Source organism: Rhipicephalus sanguineus, chromosome 3, assembly GCF_013339695.2.
Source record: "Rhipicephalus sanguineus isolate Rsan-2018 chromosome 3, BIME_Rsan_1.4, whole genome shotgun sequence".
Lineage (NCBI taxonomy): Eukaryota > Metazoa > Arthropoda > Arachnida > Ixodida > Ixodidae > Rhipicephalus > Rhipicephalus sanguineus.
Genome location: NC_051178.1, coordinates 123,856,939 through 123,882,184, shown reverse-complemented (window position 1 = coordinate 123,882,184; position 25,246 = coordinate 123,856,939). Strand labels below are relative to the sequence as shown.

Here is a 25,246-nt window from a genome sequence, read left to right as displayed (position 1 = left end):
ACAAGCCCTTCAAAGCGCATGTCAAGCGCTATTACGCCGAGTGGATGGCCGAAGGCCTCTACGACTTGACGCCGACAGGGCGAGTCCGAAGGCCTGATATTGCCCTATTCTGCAAGTGGATAGTCGAGGCATGGAAGGCCATTCCAGGTGAGATGGTGCGGAAAAGTTTCAAAAAATGCTGCATCACAAACAACATGGATGGAACCGAAGATGACCTTGTGCATAACAGTGAGGACTGCGGCTCAAGTGATAGCTCCAGCGAGAGCAGTGACAGTGAGTGATTGTGACTGGCCTTGCAGGCAGCGTATTCTGCTTGCTAAATAAAGCTTTTTCTGTCTACATATGTGCTGTGTTACCTGAGCAGTAGGTTTTGTACAGCCTTTCCTGTATATCGAATGTGCGGGCAATACACGAGGATTTTTTTTTTTTTTTCTCGGCGAGCTGGAAGTGGGGGTGCGGATTATACGCAGGGGCGGGTTATACGCGCGAAAATACGGTACATACTTTGTTACAGCGACCGTAATAGCCGCTTTGTCCCACCACACTTTCAGTAGGATTAGCAGCGCCCAATATGTAGCGTCGCATTGTGCTTCTCACACATATGAAGTGCACTCTGTGGAGGGGTGCTCCTCTACACATTACGTGAGGTATTCTTGCTTAAAGGGACGCTAAAAAGAAAAAAGATTTTTCTCATATTAGTAAATTACTCTTTCACAGTACCGAAATCACCACACTTGCTGCAAGAAGACGCCTGGTAAGCGAGAAAACGTGCAAAAAGAAAATGTGGCTAGTGATGCCACCTTGAAATTCTTGCACCAATCACCGTGACGTCATAGTATTGAGTACATTGTACTCTGAGGGGGCCAGAGACTTAACGTACCAAGTTTCAGTAAAGTTTGTTGAGTCAATGTCGCCCAAATACACACACACACACACACACACACACACACACAAAAACACTTTGAAATCCGCGATGTCTTGCGCGGAGATTTCAGTACGGAATTTGAAAATGTAACTCGGAGCGTGATTTTCTCTTGTATTAATAAACATATGATCTTGAAATTAAGGGAATTTGAGTTTTCAGAATACAGTGGAACTTCGATTATACGACTTTCAGGGGACCGCGCAAAATCGTCGTATAATCCGGGCGTCGTATAATCGAAAAACCGAGAATATAGGCAGTGACGGTCATTTTTGCCCCACAACAGCGGGCACATAATGCCTAAGAAAGTCCGCGGCACAAACGTACGCTGCTCCGAGGAACGTAGATTAAATTAATTGAAAAAATGACAACCACGCATTTTATCGGAGGTGTGAACGAACCTTTATTTCTCACCTTTTAAAAAAATCTGTGATTTTCTTCTGAGAGTTTGCCCAGCCACGACGCATCAGCTTTCTTTCGATAGCTGCAACATCTGGCAGCAAGTCGCCGATCTCATTGCGTGCGCAAGCAAACCGCCGAATGTGGCCGACGTAGCACAACACGTCCGCGTAAGTCGGAACGGACACGCTAGCCTCTGCAGCGTCGTCCATCTCTTCCTCGTCGGAAGTTCCCGCAGTGTCGGGACGCACAGTTTCGATAATGTCATCCAGCGACACTTCACTGCACACTGCAACGTCGTCGTCGGCACCAACATAGTCCGCGAAAGATCCAGGCAGCTCCAGGCTGCCGAACTCTGGTTCATCGTCAACAGGCATTGCAGCTTCACTGGTAGAACAAGCACCACTTCTATTAAAGCCGCAGTGCCTGAAGGAGTTGGCGATAGTTTCTGGCGTGACTGCGTCCCATGCACTAGCAATGTAGTGCATTGCGTCAAGCACAGAAAGTTTCTTATCCAACTGCTTGCGTTCCATGCCCGCCAGCCGACGCTGCACCAGAAACTTCCGATATTTCTGTTTCATGCACTTGATGACGCCAGCGTCAAGTGGCTGCAGCTGGCTAGTGCAATTGGGGGGCAGAAATACAACTTTCACATTTCTCAAATGCGACATATCTGATGGATGGCATGGCGCATTGTCAAGCAGAAGAAGAATCTTTCTGTTCTTAGCCCCCATTTTGGAGTCCAGCTGCTGCAGATATGTAGAAAACATAGCAGCCGTCATCCAGGCTTTCCGGTTGAACGTGTACTGGCACGGCAGCCTTTTCAAATTCTTGAAGCATCGCGGCTTCTCAAACTTGCCGATCACGAGGGCAGGAAGCTTTTCAGAGCCGTCTTCATTAGCGCAAAGCAATACGGTAAGACGCTCTTTGCTTCGCTTACCCCCGTGACAGCTCTCTCCTTTGAATGCCAATGTCTGTTCTGGCTGCATATTATAAAATAATCCAGTTTCGTCTGCGTTGAACACGTCGGACGGTTTGTATTCCCGTATCAATTCCGGCAGCAATGCAGTCCACTTTTCTAGTGTCGGAGCTGACTGACGCGCTCTCTCCACAGCAGCGGCTGTACACAACTCCACTGCGTTTTTTAAAGCGATCCAACCAGCCATTGGAGGCTTTAAAGTCGTCAATGCCGCAGCGCAATGCAACTGTCTCAGCCTTCTCCTTCAAAATTGCGCCATCCACGGCGATTCCTGAACTGCGGGCCTGACGCAACCACTCAACGAGGGCCTTCTCCATGGCAGCATATTTGCCATCTTTCGCGGCCTTCCTGTTCAGGCCGAACTTTGCCGCATTTAGTAGGATGCTGTCCTTCTTCGCGAGGATTGTTTTCAGCGACGACTCGGGAATGTTCAGGTCGCGGGCAATGCTGGCCTTTGTTGCTCCGTTCCGCTTCCCTGCCTCCTCGATTATGCGAAGCTTTTCTCCGAGCGTCAGCGGTTTTCGGTTCCGCGACATTGCGAGACGCAGCACTCGCAACCAAAAGTTCGAAAGCTTCCTCGCACACCAATGACCGAACACAGAAAATTTTGCACGTGGACACAGCAGCTGCGGCGCAGCACAACCAACCGATGAGGCAAACACGTGAAGGAATGGCTGAATGGCAGCACGGCAGTAGGCCTATTCGATTTGCAAGCTTCGACCAATCGCGAGCGGCTAAAACGCCCCAGCCCTCTGGTAGCTAGACAGCGGCGAGTTCCGGTTCCCGCGGCTGTCGCAAACATTGGCTCAACAATCGCCGTTCAACACGTCCGGTATAACGACACGAAATGTAGTGAAAGTTATCGTATACTAGAAAGCGAGCTCGAGATTATCTGCCATGTTATCTGCTCACAACGGTCACTGCGGTCACAACGGTCACGGTCACTACAAAACCACCCAAAAGAAGAGAGAGAGAAAAAAAAAAAAAGGCGACAACGGAAGTGCGCAGTGCAATGCGACAAAACGAATGCGCTCCGGCTGGATCCGGCCAACGTTGGCTCTGGCTAGCTATGGCCGACCGCGTGTCGAAAAATTGAAGAGGCCCTGTGGTGGCAGCGCGGATACGAACTCGGTTCCTCGGTTTCCCGACTTTTTTCGCCCGGCCGCAGTGTGTTTGCGTGCCAGCCCGCGTCATCGTAGGTCTTTTTTTTTTTCTCGGACAGTCCAGCAAAGCGTCGTACGAGGCGGGGCCGGCGTAAAATTGCGTCGTACAATTGAGGTTTTTAATACATTATTTCTATGGGGGTTTTGCCGGGACCAAGCCAATTCGTCGTAAAACGCGGGTCGTCGCAGGACCGGGGGACGTATAATCAACCTAAACTGATTTGTTGCTTCACTTTAGTGTCCTTTAACAAAGGGCTGCTGCTATACTCTTTTCAGACTTGATGCAGTTGCGCTGGATGCTGAGCTTCAAGAGAAGCCTCTGGCTGACCTTAAACGGTTGGCAACCATGTTGCACACTGGCTGTGAGCAGGCCATGAAGGAGAACCAGGCATCTGCTGCAAACACCGACACTCCAGATGCCAACAACGGAGGTGCACCGGGGCGACGGAGACACCAGCGCACAACCTTCAAGCTGTCTGGCGTGTCGGTGAACGCCAAGTCGGTGCTAGCCAGCTACCAAGAGCTCAGTGTGCTAGACTCTATGCTACCAGTGAGTGCGGAAGAGCGAAGGCACTGGACAATAGATTTGCCCACCAAGGATGCCCACTTCGACACACCGTGGTCCGTGGCTGAGGATTCTGCTCTGCTCAGGTGTGTTGTGCCTTTAAAAAAAATATTGTTTACTATAGCTGCAATGGGTAGTGCTTGAAATCCTACTCCCAAATATGGAATGCCACCTCCCATTCAATCCAAAAAACCATGCTTTGCCACGCTGCTTCTGCTGGATGCTCCTATACCACTGGAAGTTTATCATCATTATGCGCCGCTTACAGGTTACATAGTTGTTCAAGTCGAATCACGTCTCCAGTAAACTCGTTACGAAAGTTTGGGAAATGAACAGTCAAGAGCATTGCATTTTTTTAACAACTGGGGGCACCTGTACCAATACATGGCATTGCACTTTGTGTTTGTGCCTGTGAAGGATTGGGTGCGTAAATCGAGGTTGTGTTACAGTAGAGTAAATAAGGTATTCCGCGCCCTGCTTCTCAACTTCTGCTCTTTGCCAAACTGCCTCGAACTATCATGGCAATAGGTCAGTCTAGACACACCAGTGTGCACGTGCTCGGCAAGATGCGCCTTTCCTGGGTGTTTCTTGCTGTAAACATAATCTCCTAGGTGCTAAACAGCACAGCTGTGCCAAAAGCACTTCCACGAAGCATCTTCGTGACTAGAAAAAGCTCATTGCAAGGATCCAAAGGGTGGCTGTGTAATAACCACTAGGCTGGATATTTCTGGTGCCTAGACTGTCTGGTAACCGTGTTGGACTTTCCATCTTTGCAGGGGCATCTACGAGCACGGCATGGGCAGCTGGGAGTCCATTAAGATGGACCCCAACTTGGGTCTCACTAACAAGATCCTTCCGGACGGTGAGGAGCTGAAGCCTCAGTGTAAGCACCTGCAGAGCCGTGCCGACTACCTTCTCAAGCTGTTGCGCAGGGTGCATGCTCGGCAGATGGCACTGAAGGAGGGAAAGGTATGTGCCTCTTCTCTTTGCAATCTCCTTCATAAGAGCAGCTAACGTAGCACACGTGTTGCTTCATATCACATTGGTTCATAGCTTCACAGAGCGTACCTGTCCTGTGTGTCTTTCTCTCTTTGTTTTCCTTGCATAGGTTTACGTTTATTCTTTGATCTAGAAATCAAACATATGCTGTGGTGACTTGCAACCTTTTTTTGAAGTTGTTGAGCATTCTTGAAATGAGAAGAAGCACTTCACCATAAGTTTCTGCTACTTGCTACATTTTCTGTTTTAGGTTTAATTGCACACCAGCAAGTCTAGACAGAAACATTGCTCTCCTTCATGTGTTGCTGCAAGGGCACATTGAAGCACAGGGCTTGTTAGACATTCGGCTTTTGCCAGCACACAGTTTCGATGCTTGATTATTGTTCTCTTAGCTCTTCTGGGTTATCTTGTGTCCCATATAGTATCTATTTATCAGGCGCCTTTTTAGTCTATGCAGAATTTCTAAATAGTAGTGGCTGCTGCATATAGTGAAGTCACAAGTTTTTCAGTTGGTGTATTTCAAAATGCATTCATAACTTTTTGTGGACATCTACCTGGAATGGGGGAAGTAGGTGGCACCCTCTCTGGGTGCGGTTGAGGAGGACACGGTGTGTGGTGTGCCGTCAGGGGCGCAGCAGAAATTTTTTTCAGGTGGGGGGTTCAACCACCACTTATGAAGCGAGTTGGGCTAGTTGGTGGATGTTCATCGTGCAGTAACTAACAGCGCAACAAAGTTAGAATACGGACAATAAGAAGAATGGCACACAGCGCTTGCTTACTGTCTATATTCTAACCTTGTTGCACTGATAGTTATTCCTCGACGAACACCCTTTGTGTATGTGCATGTGTGTGTTTTTATGTGTGCCTGTATATGCATATATACACAAACAAAATAGGAAAATATAGAGGGGGAGGGGGGTGTCAGAAGTATTAGTCTAATGCGTGTGGTCGTCAGGAGTAAAGGCCTAATAAACCTGACTTGCATAACTGCTTGCATTGCTCAGTTAGCTGTTTAATGTATTCTTGCTAATCAGATTATGCTTAATTGACTAAAGGCACACATTCTTGTTGTATAATGGAAGCTGGCCAGTGCTCATGGTGTGCCCATTTATTGCAATTACATGGTTAGGTTGGGTTCCATGGATGAGATAACCATGCCCTATGCAAGTGAAATAACTGTTGGCATTTCACTGGGCAAGTCCCACAGCACGTGAGGGAGTATTTTGGACATATCACAAAGGAGTGAAGTTATAGCTAGCCACTCCCAGCCCCACTACCCCATCTTTCTTTTGTGGTGTCTACATATTTGTGACACAGGAAGCACATCTCCATGGGTATATCAATTTTTGAAGGTTACCTTTTATGTGCAGCAGACGGCACTGATGGTTTTGTGTGTAGCACTGGAATGTGCTTTATCACATGAACGTGTACTTTACAACAGGAAAAGCCAAAGCGAAACCGAAAAGCCCGTCCAGAAAAGGTCCATCTCAGCAAAGCTATTGTTGACAATGATGACAGCAATGACAGTGACACTGCTATGGTGAGTTCAGTAGTACCTGAATTTTGGCAGGAGTTTCTGATTATTGCCCAGTCATTTGCTGCCTCTACACGAGTGCCAGACATTAACAAGGTTATGCATATTGCTGCAGAAGGGCCATTTGTACTCATTGTGTTCTACTGTCAACACCTCTTAGTTAAACGTCACAACAGATTACTTAATTCTGTTATTTTCTAGTAATATCTCGCTGTAGTAATCTGTCCGTACTTGCAAGTAGACACTGTATTGTCTTGCGAGATAAATGTGCTTTGCAATGTGTGGCACAAGTGTTAAAGTGCTACTTTACTGTGGTGACTTTCTGCTGCAGGTTTTGAACGTTTTTATCGAAACTGCTACTGTTTACCAGCAACCTCCTGCACATTTTAAACTTGCTCAATTGTAATTGGCTTGTATACTATGTCTGACACGTTCGCCAAGGTGTTCTCACGTTCCTTCACAATGTCATTTTCTGAGAGTCGGTGATCTGTTACATTCTGATTAGTGACAAGTCGCTCAAGTTTCAACACCAGTGTGCTCCTATAGAGCTGGCAACTTACTAAGGTCTGGACTTCAATTAGCAATCACATGACATGTGGCAGCTGTGTACCCTATTCTTTTTGTAGTGTCCATATATATGACGCTCATGTGGTGAGAGGTGCGTCTTCTTTCGTCCCTGTGCAAAGAACCAGCACTGTTGCAAGTGTATTAAACATGGCCGAATTGATCAGTATCTAATTCATAGATAATTTAAGTCGGCTATCCACAGCATGTAAGCCAAGGGGAACATATATTGGAAATTCCCATATACGTACTTTGTGACCTGTTAATTGCACCTGTATCAGTTGTTGTGGTTGTAGCATTCTTGAATGACATTCTTTTTTATATTTCCACATAAACAAATTGATGTTATGAGTGCTCATTTTTGTAGCAGCAGATTGTTGTTGATGTGAACGTAATGTATGTTGGATGCACAGGTGTGTACACTGCAGACCACACTTGAGGGAACAGGGAGATTTTGCCTAAGCCTCCCAGTGCCATTGGAAAGTTACCGTACCTAAGTGGATTGAGAATGCAAAAGTTTGTCAACATCAACGTGTTGCAATGTTGCGTAAATAGTAATCAAGAAATTTAAAAAGCCAATATTTTCATGGCCGCCTGAAAGAAAATGAAAATCTTATAAGTATACAAAAAAAAAATCATAACTCGAAAGGAAGAGGAAATCCTGTTTTCCTTTGTCGCCTACTGGATTGAATTATATATACAGTAAAAGCTCGTTAATTTGGATTTCTAGGGACCGGAAAAAATGTCCAAATTAACCGAATGTCCGAATTATCGAATGGTCGAAATAAACACAATAAATGCACGAGTTTTTTCAACATACCTTTACTTAACAAAGTAATCGCGGATGCGTGTCTGTTTTCAAGCAGATATTCGCGCGAACACAATTTTTCTGAGCCCTTCACGGTGTTCAGCAACTCGCATGCTGTCTGCAGTGCCAAAACAAAATTCTTCAAGGATGACGAGGGCCTCCGCGACTTCCATCACAGTGCGAGGGGGCCCGTGTGGCTCATGGTGTGGCTGCTCCTCTTCAGGCTCTTCGTTCTCGGATTCGTTGCCATGCATCACTTCCTTGACGATTTGCTCCTCAGTCACACAGCCGGCAGTGGCAACGCCATCATCAATGCCGATATAATCCTCTAGTGTCACTGCATCAGGCATAACACTTCCGAAATCCTGCCCATCGTCGGCACCGTTGTCCGGCGACACTTCGGCATCGCTGGGGTCGGGTACAACAAAGCCACTGTGCCTGAAACAGTTAGAAATGGCGTGCGCAGGCGTGTTCTGCCACACATACGGAAGAATGCTAACTGCGCTCAGGAGACTCACGTCGTATTGTTTGCCGACGTCATGGCACAGGAGCAACTTCTTGTCGGCAGAGCCCATTTTTCAGGGCACGCAAAATTTCTACTTTGGTGGTGAAGTCCTTCGCCTCGTACTTGGGCCGCTTCACCGGCGTTGCCATCGGCGGAGAGTGCGTTCACACGAAAAGTCAGCACAAAAGCACCAGCAACAATCAAGCTAAAGGAGCCGTACTGAATCGTTCCTCGATAAAACCACGTTCAACGATGCAGCACACCAACGGGAACAAAGCAATAACATGGCACCGCCAACAACAACACGCGCGAAGAAAAGGCGTTCAACCAGTCTCGAGTCAAGCCAAGTCGACAATTGATGTCCATGGCGATGCTGCATTTGAGCTTCACTTCTGGTTCGAATTGTTCTTTTTTCGTTTTCGAGCCGCGCCAGCGGCCCGAAAGTCGCCGAATTATCTGATTTGCGGTCAAATCTGTCCGAAATAACGAGCGCCCAGTCTCGTAGAGTGATGCGTATATTTACAGGGACCAGATGACGTGTCCGAATTGACCGATTTTTCGAATTAACGAGTGTCGAATTAACGAGCTTTTAATGTATGAAGGAACACTTTCAATGTCCTGAAAATTGCAATTAAAAATGGCTGGTGAACAATTTGAATAGTCACTGTAATGGAGAAGTGTTGTCTCATTTAATATATAAGTGGTCAGTAGTACTTATTGGGAAGCGTGAAATTGAAAATGTTTTAATTCTGTGGATCTTTCGTAATCTATGGGAGCTTTAAGCAGTACTTGACTACCAGGGAAGTGTTTCCTCCTAATATGATCACTACTTAATAAGATACTGTCCGAATTATAGAAAAAGCAGTGGTGTCATTTCTAGAGCTGTGCGAATAGCAAAATTTTGGGTGCGAAGCGAATTCGAATAATAAAGATTGAGTGCGAATCGAATCGAATAATTTCGAATAATTTTCGAATATTTCTCAAACATTTTTCGAATAATTCGAAGTGAAATTACAGAAAAAGTTGCAGAGAATCCTGAAGTATGTTCTTGTGAGATCGCAACATGAAAGTGTTTCTTTTCGCTAGGTTGATGAAGCGCTGGTGGGGTCATATTTCATAGTTGTCTTTCTTATCAAGAGTGAGGCAATGTAGAGGCCGAATTGTATTTATGTACATGATTTGGTGCAACCAAAATGTTGCCGACAACACTTTACACGTGATAGGCAGAGATGCCATTTCCTTGGCCTCTCCTCCTCTTTCAACTGCTGTGGAAGGCCAACTGATGTGGCGGACAAGGGTGTGCTCCCTTCAAGTCCGGAGTTCCAAATCTGCCTCGTAGACGTCGATATATAAGAACATCTGAAATTTTGGATGCTAAAAAGCTTCGGCGTCCTGCCCAAATTTCAGGTCCAAAACAGCATTAATTGAGCCCCCAACTCTGCCACATCTTTCATCTCCATGTTGGAAGCAGCGTTTTCTTGATTTAATACATTTGCGACCGTAACGGACCTTGAAAGGCAGGTTTGCCGCAATACGGGGGTGTGAGGAGGTGAAGCATATTGAAAATCTAGGGACCACTTCCAATCAGACGTTGACTCTCTTGCCCAAATTCGACCGTAACGGAGCTTGAAAGGCAGCTTTGCCGCAATACGGGGGTGTGATGAGGTGAAGCATATTGAAAATCTAGGGACCATTTCCAACCGGACTTTGTCTTTTGACTAAGTTCGACCGTAACGGAGCTTGAAAGGCAGCTTTGCCGCAATACGAGAGTGTAATGAGGTGAAGCATATTGAAAATCTGAAGGGGTCACTTTCAATCGGACGTTGACTGCATTTGTCTCTGGGAAGTTCGAATAGTTCGAATAGTAAAATTTCAGTGCGAATCGAATCGAATAGCAAACACTATTCGAAAAATATTCGAAATTTCGAATATTCGCACACCTCTAGTCATTTCCCTTTGCACTGCGTACCAGCAGTGGATGTATACACGATGAAAAAATTGTGCATTACCTCGGCCTCCTTGCATAGCTCTTTCTTATTTGGTTTTTTCTCCCATTTCAGTCTTCCAAATCACGCAAATTCAAAGTAAAGACAGAAGATGACAGCCACCAAAACAATGCTCTAGCAGTTATTGATGGTGTGGCCAAGGGTCTCAACATCAGCCCCAGTGTGTCTGTGCCCGATTCCAAGCTTGGTGCCGACGGTGGAGGTCCAAAAGCAAAGCGAAAAAAGAAGGAAAAGGATAAGGACAAGGTCAAGGATGGCAAGGACAAGGACAAGGACAAAAAGAAGAAGAAGAAGGTTGGTCCACTGAGCCTACTCGTGAGCATCTCATTCATATGGTTCCCACATAATTACACCTTATACGAGGGCTCAGCAGTTATGGTGTTCTGGTGTAACAGAAAGTTGTAAGCTTGAATTCCAGCTACTGTGGCAGCATTCCGGAAAAAGCCAAAATTGCTTACTAGTTTAGATTTATCTGCACGTTAATGTAGTAGTCCAGGCAATCAGAGCGATTCTAAAGGGGTATTCAGACGGAGGAGAAATGTTCGGGGGGTAAAGGCAGAGCCTAGTGACGTCAGCTCACGAGGAGAAGTCTCCACAAATGCCCCCCACTCACACGGACGAGGCAAACGGAGGGGGAGACCAGTGTTACTGGACTACTCTGGTGGCTTGCACCACCCGTTTGACGAGCTGCTGACGACGAGCTGCTGACGACGAGCTGCAGACGACCATGCAGCTGCAGACTGGACACCCACTGCCGCTCTCTGCAGGAGCAAGTGCAACAATGTGGCCAAACAAGAGCCCGAAATTCCGCCACATCCCCCACCGCAGGGGGATCGTTTGTTCTTTCGGGGAAAACGTCCCCGTCTCCTCCGAGGAGGCGTGGGGGGGTCACGCCCACTCGCTAATCCGTGACGTCGCCGTCACGTGATACGCAATCCCCCCGTCTCCCCCGCGCATTCCTCCCCCGTCTGAATACCCCTTAAAGCCCTCCACTACTGCAGATTTTGTACATTAAACTACATGAATAACTGAGTCTCTTTGTGGGCATCTTGAACAAAGAGTGTGATTTAAAGCACAAAGGCAAGTTACGTAATAATGTCAATTTAGTCTGGTATGGTATTGCTTTGTGACTGTTTATAGCTTGACCTCATTATGTAGTAGCATCATGTAACATTATGTGGTAGCATCTGACCTAAAAGTGCATTTGCTGTTTCTCACATCTTTATAAGCATATGATTTCTGTGCACTAATATTAGCAAAAAAAAAAAATTACTTTTGACAGTTCACTGAAAGAGATATTTGACAGTTCACTGTATGAGAGTCTATTACATTGAGATTCATTTTATTTCCTTGGCTGAAAAGCATTGGGTAATAGTAGTGGGGAAATAAATGCCAAACTTCCTTTTTCGAGCCTGATGGCATCAATGAATAGTATTTGAATGTTCTTGCATATAAGTCTTTGTGCACCCTTAGTTAACACAATTCTTTTTTATTGACAAACTCCCGACTAGCTGTAAAAATTTTAGACATTGCAGGTATCTGGGGTTTGAATTTGAGGTTCTGTTCCTGCATCCTTTCTAGCCTGCCAGCAAATGCTACTGGAAATTAATCCATTCAGCTTGCCTCATTCTTCCTAGTTGTTTCTTCAAAAACTGCCGCAGAGCGTTGATTTGTACGCAACAAAGGATCGAATCGCTGAGAAAATGGTTGTGGTTTATCGTACATTCGTTTCAGTGCAGGGAAGCAGACAACATACTGAGAGAGTAATGTACATACAAGGCGCACATGAGTGCCACCACCAACACAGTGTTGGTCGGTATTGGTGTGGCACTTGTGTGGGTGTCCGAACCTCGGTGCGCTTGTTTCGTGCCTCATGTGCAGGAATGGGCTTTCAATGGCGGAATGCCCAAAATGTGCGTGTGTTTGTGTGTACGTGCGTGTGCGTGCACAACGATGTGTACTCTCTTTTAAGTTCAGCGCCAGGCAGCGTTGATAAATTCTTGCACATGTTTTCTTAGCACGAAGGTGCAGCGGAAGGTGCAAAGCCCAAGGTGAAGAAGGAGATGCCCGCAATGCACTATACTGCCAATGCTGCACCGCAAGTCATAGAAGCCACTGGTGACCTGGACTTGCTGCTGTTCAATGAGGTTAGTGACTTGTTTGTACTATAAGAAGATATATAGCCTGCATCACTTAGCACATTAACAGAAAAATATCTGATCACTGCTCTTCCTGCGTGTAGTTGCTGTGGAATAAGATCCAAGCTTGCTTTTTAGCTTGTTCGTCCCACAGCTTTGTACCAAGCACTGAATTGTGCTGCTGTTATAAATATATGTTAGTGATCACGGGAAACAATAAGCAATGTTCATCTACACTCCACATTTGCTTTTATGCTGAGTGTACATTTATTTTTTATGTCTTACTAGTTTTGAATTTTTGGGGGGCAAACTACGTAGCTTAATTCGAGTAAGTGATAAGTACAGGGGTGATCAAAAGTCCCCAGGCCGCTACCACATGTAATCCTATAGCTGTGTGGCCTGGGGACTTTCGACCACCCCCGTACCTTCTGCGTTGGCTATGTATGAGTGCTTTGTTCCTTTTGGTTTATCTACACCATAAAGTTCTGAAAAGCAGACTTCAGCGAATAGGTAACTTACCACAAATTATCAAAGGGTCTCACATATTTCTGAAGTATTTGTTCTTGGTGGTATCTACACTTCAGTGTTTTGCATTGTTCAGTATGCTCTGGACTTGACTGTATTCCCGTAGAAACAGATCTGCTTAGCATACACAAAAGATATTTGCATTGAAGGTATGTTAAGGGTCTTAGACACTATACCATGGCCAACAGCTCCTATGAATCTCATTTAACATCTGTGGTTAGTGTTTATGGCGCACGGACATATCTACATATTATAGACTCAGTTCAGCTGTTAGATTGTTTGGGTATTGTAAGGACAGCAAAGACAGTGATGGAAGATTTGAAAGGGACAAAAGAACATATTGCAGAAACAGAGTGTATGGAGTATTAAAGCACTTTAAAAATTGCCACAACCAGTGGCAGGCCACATATTAGCAAATTTTATTGAGAGGTCGACTAGAAGCTTTAGAATCATTGCAACAGGTAACAAACCCAGAGAAGAAACCTTTTTGTGTTGTGTTGGCAAGGTCTTCTGTATTGATAGAGCTCAGGTAGCTGTTGCTTCGGTATTACTGTGCTGGGGCGTGTAGAAAGGTGCAGTTTGCTATTTTCAGTGCAAGGAGAAGATGCGGCCAGTGAAGCGGGCTCTCAAACAGCTGGACACGCCCGACGCCTCAATGAATGATGACGAACAAGTAAACCACACCCGGCTCTGTCTGCTGAAAATTGGTGAACACATCAATGAATGCTGCAATGAGTACTCGGACCCAGAAAAGGCAAAGCAATGGCGTTCGTAAGTGTTTAGTTCTTATTGTTATTTTTTTTTAACTGTTTTTCATTGACACTTCAGTTCGGGAGGTAGCATGTCTGGAAGATTGACGTTCCGACAGGACAAAGACAAGGAATTTTGCCTTTGTGTCACAAACATTGCTTAATGCTATCAGTGGTTAAGCTGTCGAATTCTTTAAAAGGATTTCTGAAGATGCACCCACCAGTTACATTTGCTAATTTTCATTGATGTCACGTAGGAAGTGGGCTACTTTTTTCTGGCATCTCTCCAGAACTGTTGTTTGGATTGTGTTGGCATTAGTGGCATGAAGGGCATATTCAGTTGGTTTCTTGTGGGTAGAGCCCGTTTTTGTATTTTTAAACCATCATCGAATATAGTGCTCGAGGTGTTTTGGAAGTCATTGCTTGCCGTGATGGCTCAGTGGCTATTGAATCCCGCTACTGAGCACGAGGTTGTAGGTTCAGTACCCAACTATGGCAGCTGTGTTTCAGTGGGGTGAAACAGATAAACACTCGTGTGTTTTAAATACTGGTTAAAAATCCCGGTTGGTATGGAGCAGTTCATACTGCAGTTCCCGCAACTGGCTGTGCAGTTTCTTGGTGTTAAGCCCTACAAGGTTGCATTTCTCATACAGTGTGTATATTCTGTTTGCACGCCCAGATTGAAGAGTATTTTCTCACACACTTAACGCGTCCAGGGTGCACTTTCCTGAATCTCTGCATTCCCACTGCAAATAAGTGGCACTAATGGAATGTTTGTCTATGGTGACTCTAATGGGTTGAATACAGTGCAGTGCATTTTTCTTGGTTGATGTCTCTATTCTTACTCCTGCTTTTGTAAACATGATGTTGACTTCACTGCTCTCCTTTGTCATGGTAGCCATCTGTGGTCATTTGTGGCCAAGTTCACAGAACTGGATGCCAAGGCATTGTTCCGACTGTATCGGCATGCACAAAAGAAAAATGAAAGTGCCGATAAATCTGCTGATCGCACCAAGGACACCGACAAGAAGGACCACGACAAGAGGCCAAGACTACATGATGAGGTGAGCTCTTCCGATGCTGTAAGTTTTAAAATGAACGAATACCGCTACTAAAGAGTAGTGCATCACACATTCCGGTACATACCACGTAACTGAATGTAAAATTAAGTTGTATGCATTTGTCTCTAAGTATAACGTAGTTACTGCTTGAAAGAGACCATAGATGTAAACCTGAGTACCAACTAATGGCGGAGTAACACATTTCTGCAACCACCAGCCACAGTGCATCACTGCCCTCAAGTCAAAACATCGTACAGCGTCTGCTTAAAGCACCGATATGCAGAGTTGCACCTTTACAATTTGTGGCGATTTTGTATCGCAGAAATTTTTAAAACAGACTCGCTACAAAATAGCTCGAGCTCTTAATACAGCGATCACTTTTTGAAGAAGGAAAAAAATAGAGGCAATAAGTGCTGAAGACTTTCTTCCGTATGTGAGAAGTAATGCTTCCCGAGGTGCTCCCACCCCTTTCATCATCACATGGGTAACCTTTTGTTTATCGCTTTTCGAGTTTCAATTAATTCAAGCTCAGCAAGCACACCCAGGAAATTTGAATTAACAAGCTTTTACCGCATTGTGGCTGTGCAGGGGAGCCAGCCTGGCAGTACTCACAGCAGCATTCATGGAAGTGGGCACGGCAGCCATCACGGCAACAGTGGACAGCACGGGAGCAGCAGTCAGCATGGTTCCAGTCAGCACAGCGGCAGCCAGTATGGCAGCAGTAGTCAGCATGGCGGGCAACATGGCATCAAGAGGCACGCTGAGGACGACCACAAGAGGCCTAACAAGCGACCACACGACGACAAGCCACGGGACAAAAGAAATGACGGCGGTGGCAGGTGAGCATGGAGCAATGACAGTACCACAGGCTGTGTGTTCCACTTGTTGTAATACCAGTAGTACTTTTCCTGCGTGAAAGTAATATGCAGGGTGCAGGTGTCATCAAGTTTCGAACGGAAAAAAAGTATGCATTGACATGGCTTATAAGTTATAATACATTTAAAAAACAAAGAAGACTGAAAGAAGCTGAAGAAAATTGGGGTGTCAGTAGTCCACCAGCTTATTACATTCAGCATCTCTTCAAAAACAAACTTTTGGCACCTGTTTAGCACCATATAACTTTTGAAATTTCAACCGCGCCCTTACCTCCATGGGCACCATCTTGCACCACCTGACATTTCAAGTGTGTAGGGGAGTGTATTAATATTTACAGCATGTCGCCCAACGTGTGGCATGTAAAGAATGCCAAGAAAACAATAGGCCGATGCATAATTGGGCATCAGCCTTGTAGTATTAAGTTGGGCCGATGGCAGGATGTACTGTGTGTGCATGCAATTACAACATCAGTAGCTTTCTTGTTACAGGGTGCCTGAAAATTTTCACAATAACATTAATGATGTGAAGTCTGGAATTTCTAGGCAATTTTTTTGTATCAAACTGAAAATATCGCAGAACCATTTCCCAAATTTAATAAAGTCTGAAAGTACTATCATACTTTCAGAGTATCATCATTTTAAAGAAATTGTATTTGTTGTACTATTCCAGCAACAGTCACAGCAAAGGTGGTGGTGGCAGCAGTGGTGCATATCGTGACCGGGGTAGCAGCGGCTACCAGAAGGGCTCCAACAGCTACAACCACCCTCCCCACCGACCGTCATCATTCCAGCAGGGTCAAGAACGCTGGAACCACGAGAACCCTGCATCCGGCTGGGATAGGTGTGTGGTTTAGTGAACCTAGCAGTTAAAGTGAAAACTTATCTCTCTGGCATGCCACCGTCTTAAAAGCCAATAGCTACTAAATTCTGGGGCATGTAAAAGGCATGGTTTGAAGTGGTGTTAATGTAGAGTGGCCTCCACGGAGTGGGTGCATTGGGAAATGTTTGCAAATGTATATGCTTGTGGTGCTGAAACAAGGAAAAAGCAAAAAAAAAAAAAATAAAAGAACCGCCACCATTACTACTTACCAGAAGTGACAAATGAATTAAAGGGGTGCTGATACCTTTTTTCGAAGGCGAGTTTACTCTGCCATACAAATCTCCTGTATGCAGAGACGGCTCTGAGCAAGTGTGAAGCTCAGCAAATGCTGATAAGATATTTTAATGTGATATTGAAGTCAATTTTTCCATGGAGCACCTACTGACATCGACACTAGCTTACGTCAGGCTACAGCACTAATTCTGGTGACTTCATGAAGCAGTATGGCTAGTTGTGATGACCTTCGGTACCAAAAATTCCAAGGTGGCCACTTGTGCATCACCACGGTGTGGAGCGGCCGTGGAAACGTCACTATATATTGTGCGAGCACGTGATGAGAAGCTCATACCGTATTGTGACGTCAGGGTACAGTAGGAACCGAAGCTAGCTTTTAAAAACATACTGTAATTACTTTTTCAGGGTGCACTCGCGCTTAGCACTACCGTTTCTAGGCTCTTGAGGGCTTGACTGTTCATTTGATGCAAAAAAAAAACGACAACTGAAAATATTCGTGTCAGTACCCCTTTAAGCTAGGCAAGTACAGATTAGCTGTTTCCCACATCCCTGTGATGCAATAAAGAAAATAACAGTTTCGCTTAAGGGCGAAGCTGTGAATGCGATAGCAGCAAATTGTAATGTTATATGTAGTAAGGCTAGAAGCTAGCTCTTTTCGATCCGATCTCGTGTAACTCAACAGAATGCTGGTTTAAAGGAATACGGCCGCTCCAGGTACTGAAGCAGTTTTCATGCTAGTTCTCTAAACATAAAGTAAGCGTTGAGAGCATAGCAATTTTATGAACTGTCTCCTGATGCTTGTTGAGATAGTGCGCACTATCTTCCTTTCGAGCGACGCAGGCCCCCTCCCCCATCCCCTGGTATCCCTTCATCCTTCTTACAAAAGATCGATAGGGCATTTCCTCTCAGCTTGATGAGCAATCGACGGCAGGCCTTGCATGCGGGGTGATGTTATTGCATGTGCCCTTAGTGCGATGGAGATGGCCGGCTCGTTTCATCTCCGCATCAGCCGTGCTCGCGAGCTCTTACTCGCAGTTAGAACACACAAAGCGCGGAGTGATCTTATCAATTTGGACTTCGTATGGAAAATGACGGTGATGGCCACATTAACAGCGACAGCAAAAACCTGTCGAGAATTGCATATAATTGCTGTTGCTATGAAAAAATCTTTGATGGCAGCATTCTGGGACTTGCATCATACCTGCCAACTGGTAGGTGCATGGCTCATCTGCTTAGGTGCTATGGCTCCTGATAAAAAAAATTTGACGATTACCAGCCCTGTGTTTCTGCTAAGATTGCTTCAGCAATGTGCAATACTTATAGCCAATTTAGCCAGGGCAAAAGTTCATCATTCCTGTGCACAATATTTCTTGAGCTCAGTATTTTTATTGTTTGCACATTAATGTTTGCTAACTGTACTCAGTTTTCATGAGGCCACTACTGTTTGTTTTATATGTTTGATACCATTTGTTTTCCCACACTTTCAGGTATAACAATGATTACAACAAGCATGACCCATACCGTCATTACCAGGGAAATCGTGTAGATGATCAGGCCTACAAACGAGACAAAGATCCCAGGACACAACATCCTGACAGAAGGTGAGATTTGACTGCACTTGAAACCGATGTGTTTGTTTCCACCAAGAACCAGTACTTGAAGACTAGCGCCTAATTAAGAAACTACCGTATTTACTCGCATAATTTGCGCACTTTTTTTCGCGAATTTGGAGCTCCGAAAAGGGAGTGCACAAATTACGCGGAGATTTCGCGAGCACATCTGAAATAACGCACAATATATAGTCCTAACACGCGCGATATAATACATTAAAGAAGAAAATAAATAATAGCGCAAACGAAGGCTTTTTAACAGAATTAGCATGTACTTTAACCAGCCAGATTCGGTCATGCACGGTCTAGTCAGAATCACTGGTTGAGAAGTCCGACTGAGAATCATCGCCGCGGCCGCTGTCACCGCCCTCCCAAAGCGCGTCGTCCTTGGTTCCGTCGAGTGCGTTGAGGAGTCTTCTTGAAGCTCTTCGCGACAATGCTGGGAGTAACGAGGTGCCACGGCACGGCGATACCGGTGGGCCTAAGCTCTCACACATATTTGAAAAAGTATTCTTCAACGGCAGGAAACTTTCCATGCTTCGGTCCTCGGAACAGTCTCCTTCCCGGTCTTCTATTAAAAAGTGAACTCTTCTGCGGCACGGTTCCCGTTTCATTAGGCAAATTCTATAACAGTGAGCTTGAATTTTGCCAAATAGTTATTGTAGCCCAGCGCAAGAGAACAGTGAAAACGCAACTGGCTGATCGCGAAACCTAAACTTCCGAAATCAACGAAGGCTGCGTCACAGCGCGGGCGCAGAGGAGGAGGGTCAGCGAGGGGGAATGTTGGCGGCGCGAGGCGCGACTGGCCCTCGCACGCCTCCGATGCAGAAAGTTGTCCGTGCCGTGTCGCGTGCATGCATTCTCACGGTGGGAGAACGCTCGCACAGTTCCGACAACCCGTGAACAGGTTTGGGTGTTCGGGTACGAATGAAGTAATCGGAAGAAGGGACTTCGCACTCGCAGCCTGTCTTGTGTATGACTGCGCTCGCCTGCTCGGTGAGGGCCGCGGGGGCGCGGCCGTCCAATGTTTCCCCGTGCGCGCGCGCCAGCAAGCTGGCTCGAGTGGGGCGGGGAGCGCAAAATATGCGAGTAAATATATTTTTTTTAGCAAAGCTGGCTAAATATTAGGGGTGCGCAAATTATGCGGGTAAATACGGTACATCATACCGAGGGTTCAGCAAGGGCTGAGATGTAGAATTGAGCATGCATATTTGTGCAACTGGTGCAGTGTTAGTGAAATAGCACATATGCTAACTTTCGTTTGAATTTCTGCTTGCAGGTACCATGGTGGAAGTGGAGGCAGCAACTTTGGGCCATATGGTATACCACCAGTAGCAGCGGCATCGGTACCTTACGCAGCTGGTTATGGAGCAGTACCAGTGCCAACCGGCACTCTTCAACCACCGGGCGCAATGCCTGAACACCACACAAGCCCTTTGGGCCCCTACAGCCCTTACCAAGGGCACGCAGACTCATGGAGGCGGAAAGAACGTACCAACAGCGGAGGAAGTGGTGGCTACTCGCGACCCCCTGGTGGCGGTGGCCATTTCGATCGACCACCCGATGCACCTAAGCACGTCTAGGTGGCATTCTACATGAGTCGTGGGCTTCTGTAATGCATCAACGTCGCACGCTGCCAGAAACTGCTGTCCTGTTTGGCAGCAAAGTGAGCTAAAGCCTTGACAGTCTTCTGGCCTCATCAAGACAGCTTTCGTCAGTAGCCAGACTCCCACTGCAACACCTGGGAGTTGACCTCGGTTTTGGACTCTTGGATCTCTCCGCAGCTTTGCTGGCTCAACAAATTTACCTTAAGGGATGTGTTCGGAAAGCAAGCCAGTGCAGCATACACAGCTTGTGGGAAGGGGGGGGGGGGACCGTTTCTTCTAGGGCAGTACTGCTTGGACATCTTGCATCGAATGCACGAGGTGCCATGGTGTAAACTTCAGATTGTGCAGCCAGTCTGGTCATCAATGCTGTGTTGTCACAAAGGTTAAACGTCTTTTGTACATTTTTTTTCCTGTGTTTTCTCAGTACTGTGTTAACCCATGCATTTTCTTTTTTGACTGGCAGCCACTTATTGCCTTTTCTAATGCATTCCAGCTTCTTGAAATGAATCTTGGCAGTCTGTGATTCGCTGTGTGGCACTGGAGAGACACTGCCTGCAAGCAGCAGTGTTTGCCGTAAAATTGCGGTTGGCAAAGTACTTCGCGAAGCCGTGCCACATGTAGTTACTATCAAGGAGGTCCGAGTCTCTTGGCGTGTATTTCTCCATTCAAGCTGCGGCCATGGGACAGGATCAAAGTTTACAGGATGGAATGATTTTGTCGATTTCCACCACTATCCTTCTGCATTTGGGCACACCTTTGTTGCTCCTTTTGTTGTTAAGGCCGCATCCGCTGTGATCGGCCGCCAAACAGGCCCAGGCCACATTTTGTTCAGAGTTGGCTTTCCTGAGCAGTTCCTGTCGCATAAAGCCGAGAGTTGTTGGGCATATGCCGTGTAGATAGTTTATATTTCTTGTTCAGAGCTTTACACAGCAAACACGCGTTTATTGCAAAAATGCATGCACAAGTCATCAGTGGCCAAAGACGGTATTGCTAATCGCACAAGAAACGAGACACTTGGGTTGCACATGTGCCACGGCGTCTCTGTGCTTTAATCGACTTGCAATGCTCGAAGCACACAGTGCTTCAAAGTAGAACAATTTTTGTGAAAACTGAAAGATTTTGCATGTGAAGATTTGTGAAACGTGTCACATGTTCGGGATCGTGCATTAGGCGTGCCCTTGGTCAAAACCTTGGTAAGTGCGCCGTGTTAACGAGACAGAAGTCTCATTCTAAGCACCAGTGAAGTTGTGATAAAGTTGTGGACTTTTTTTTTTCTGCATGAACATCTTAGTCGTGTGACCTCACTTGGACGATTGAGCTGTGTGGAACTATGTAAGTTGTGCTCCAACGTGATAGCTTGAAGTCCCAATGGACTTCGGCATTGTGCGCCCAATGGAATCAAAATCTTTTGTGGTGATTGGTGTACATAAATGTGTGATTACTTAGGTAGTAGATGATGATTGGGGACCAAACACTAGTCCCAAATTATGTACAGACAGAGAGAGTGTTTATTTAGCAATTTTTGTAATATGTTTTGCCATGAAGAAAAAAAAAACTTGACGAAAGTACTACCTTGCTGTTTTCTCAACTTTGACATGCACACATACCCATAATCACATACCAATCGAACAAAAACATTTTGCCCATAGTTGCCCATGCATTTTTTTCAGTGTAACTAGCAAGCTGGTTTTGTGTTGTTGAACTACTAAAGTCAAACCTTGCTACAACAAAATGTGATGTATATTAAATGGATACTATCAGAAACCCCTGCATTTTAAATGTTGCTTTAACGGGACCGAAAGCCAATTTTTATGGTACCTGTTTAATCGTGGAATGGTACCACAGAAAACGCCGGGACGCATATACAATCAAACCTTTTTTGAACTGCGGCGACTATAAAGTCGTGTAAACACAGCACACAGTGCAAATAGTGTGGGGTGAGCGTAAGTACGGTTTGTGCCTGTGTACGGGGGCTTGCTGCGCATGCGCCGCAGCTCGACATGTTCCACTAGTTGCTGCTTCTCAGTGTCCAACTCCTTTTACCTCGTAAGCAGCATACAATAGAATGGGGATGGATAATAATATACATACTCTTAATTTTGAGCAGTAATTATGGTGAGCATTAAAGCATGAGAATACATACAGCAAAGTTAATGACTAAATAATCCACCTTCAAGGCTGTTCCGCCAGGCTGCGCAACATACCGTCTTTTGTGACTTTTAAGTACAAAACATAAACCTACTCGAGTCGCAAAAAGGATGCTTGAATCTGGCACCATAATTCACGGTCTTTTAATTTCCACAGGGATTTAATCACGTTCTGGCCAGTTGGTCCCTTTACTGAAGCAAAAGAACTTTTGAACCCTAGTAGTTTAAATAAACAATTGCTCAACATTTTATGCTGGTACAGCCAAAATCAGACGGTCAGGGCCAAAACCACCCCATGATTTCCGGGTGCTGCCACTCTGTATGTGACACAAAGCTGCACAAAAATTGTAGTTTTACCATGTCGCATTCAGGCACAGATCCAGGTTTTTTTCCAAGGAGGGACTCCACTTCTGACGTTGTGATAGTGATTGCACAAATGCTTTCGATGAACTATAAAAATAAATTTATTCACATCCCAGCGAGTGTTCTCCCAACATAATGAGCTAGGAAAAAGGACTTCACGAGTCTTTAACACCCCTGGCAGACTGGTGCTTTATAAAGTCCTTCATGCAAGACAACATCTTCTAGAAAACGTTTATGCGCAGTGACACACAACAAAGGAGTATCTCCCTCCCCTCAAAGTTTCTCAGCGGGAAAGCAGATCCCGCATCTACTTTTCCAGCGAAAAACTTGACCTCTCGCACACAGCCTGAGCAACTCGTTGGTGCACCCTTTCAACGAAGGCACCCTAGCTGGGTGCCACATTACAATCCCCTCTGGGGCTTTTGTAAATGTGTGGCCCTCCAAAAGTGCACTTTCAAGGCAACAACGTCAACCCATTGTACTCCCGTGCAACAGGCAAGTAATGCAGTAATGTGATTTGCCGAATGGTGAAGATTTACTCTTAAATGCCGGCATCTAAGGTCCCTATAGACAGCGCCTCCTCTATAACTTTCAGTGCCTGGTAGAACACCCTCCCGCGGCCGTCGGCGCTTGCGTTTCCCCCGCTCGCCGCGACTGCATGGTGGCGCTGTGCAAACAGGGTCGGGCGCTGAGCCGGTAGTGCTGGTGCGGGCGCGGCCTAGAGCGCTTGTTTGCTTTGCTCTGCCTTGACACGTGCGGTTGGGTTTAGCGAGTTTAGTGCGATGGAAGATTTTTTGATCCTTTGTCGTGACCACGTAGCTTGCATGAATTGCGATGTCGTACTGCTGCGTGCCGCTGTGCAAGTCGGACGAAAAAAAGAAAGTGCCCGGACTGTATCCATCTGACCAGCTCCTTTTTGTCCTCGATACTTTGCGAGCTTTTGCAGACGGTGCGCTCAAAGGCAACCCAACTTTGGCAAAGCCGTTCAGTACCTTGACAAAGTACACAGTTCCAGCCCTCTGTGCATCAAGGCTCCTTAAATGCCAGAGTGATGGCAGCTATGACCACAGGGTGCGACACGTGAACCTCATATGTATTTACTTCCTCAAGCCACTCCTCTCGAACTATGCGTTTAAAGGGACACTAAAGAGAAACAATGAATCGGTTTAGATCGATAAATTGTGCTCCGAGAACTAATGTCGTTAACTTCGCCATCACTGTAGGTTTATTAATAGAGGAGAAAATCGAGTTCAAAGTTTTATTAGGGTGATTCCACGTAAGATCGAACAATCGATGGCTGGTCGACCTCTCAAATTATTTCTAAATTTTATATATTATTGCCTGATGAGTGGAAAGAAGAGATCCGCAATTTGTTTTGCCACCAAAAATTTTTTCGAAGCACAGGAAATCAATAATGACGAAGAGGTGGAGTAGAGCGCTCATCCGCTCTGCTGTTTTGGCCAACTTTCGTTATGAATTGCACAAAATATATTAAGTTAGGTAGCTGAAATTTCTTTAACTAAATATATGCATGTTTTTGCTTCTGCTCAGGTATTTTAGTTTTGATGTGTAGTGTAGATCTTTTTATAAAAAACCTCAAAATAGTCCCAGGAGACGTTATTTTCTTTACTTTGAAGGTCTTTATCTCGAAAAATCCTTGTAGCAGAGCGACAAAAATTGCGCATTACGTTCCTCGCATCCTTATCTACCACACTGCCGAATCTTATATTTATATAACTTTTCAGTAAAGAGACATGATCGGGCTAAGTTAAAGAAAACACCGGACAATGAAAACTTCTGACGACAATTTAAAAAAAACCCATTTTTCATATTCTTAAACTTTGTCCACTTATTGTCCTCCACATCAGCTTTCATAATCATTGAAAACATGTAGCATAATGTCGTTGCACTAATAGTTACGACCCCTCCAATGAGACCCTTGGGCAAGGATTGGCAATTCTGACTTCTTGCCCAGCAAGTGTATAAAATGCAGGCAGGATTGAATTGCTTTTTTATTAAAAGGCCAGCAGGTACCGAAAAAGGTGTCGCCGGCACTGAAGACGTTAATTTTGAAATTATTTGGTCACTGCAGCAGCCACGAGCGCGGGGCTACCGAGCAGGCGCGCGCGCACCCGAGATGCTCGTTGTAAGAGACGGCGCAGTGAGAGCTCGTTTCCGCGTCCTCAGACCGATTGAGTTCGAAACAGCAACACCTCCCGGGTGACTTGAACGCACGTGCACTGGAGCTTCGCTATTCTATCCGCCCTCTGTTCGCATCGCAGCTAGGCGCTGATAACAAGGCAGAGATGGAAGCAAGATGAGAACTCTATAAGGGAGCTATGAGCACTCGCTTCACGCACGCTGCTGCCAGAGAAACTGCGCTGCGCCAGTTGCGATCAGTGGAAAGCATTAACGTGGCGCTCCAGTGGCAAAGCAAAATATGGAATGTCAAAGGAAAGAAAAGCAAAACTATCGATAAACCGGACGCGCTTGCCTATTTTAGATGTCGGCAGCAGACGGCCTGAACTAGCCGCGCGTTCAGAGCGCTGTTCACACTCATTCGGCGCGGATAGTTCTTGCGCTTTGCTCTTACTCTAGCCTCCTTTGCGTCTC

At 45.7% G+C, this 25,246-nt stretch overlaps 1 protein-coding gene across 1 annotated transcript; it reads left to right on the top strand.

Moving 5' to 3' along the window:
* The first annotated feature begins 44 nt into the window (after positions 1 to 44).
* On the top strand, positions 45 to 21,169 carry LOC119385808 (chromodomain-helicase-DNA-binding protein 1-like). Its single transcript, XM_037653188.2, has 12 exons — positions 45 to 277; positions 3,740 to 4,114; positions 4,805 to 4,997; positions 6,469 to 6,567; positions 10,499 to 10,759; positions 12,463 to 12,591; positions 13,700 to 13,878; positions 14,755 to 14,920; positions 15,506 to 15,756; positions 16,463 to 16,633; positions 18,394 to 18,507; positions 19,796 to 21,169. The coding sequence occupies exons 1-12, from the start codon at positions 45 to 47 to the stop codon at positions 20,097 to 20,099; spliced, it is 2,475 nt and encodes an 824-aa protein (XP_037509116.1). The 3' UTR covers positions 20,100 to 21,169.
* The last annotated feature ends 4,077 nt before the right edge of the window (positions 21,170 to 25,246 follow it).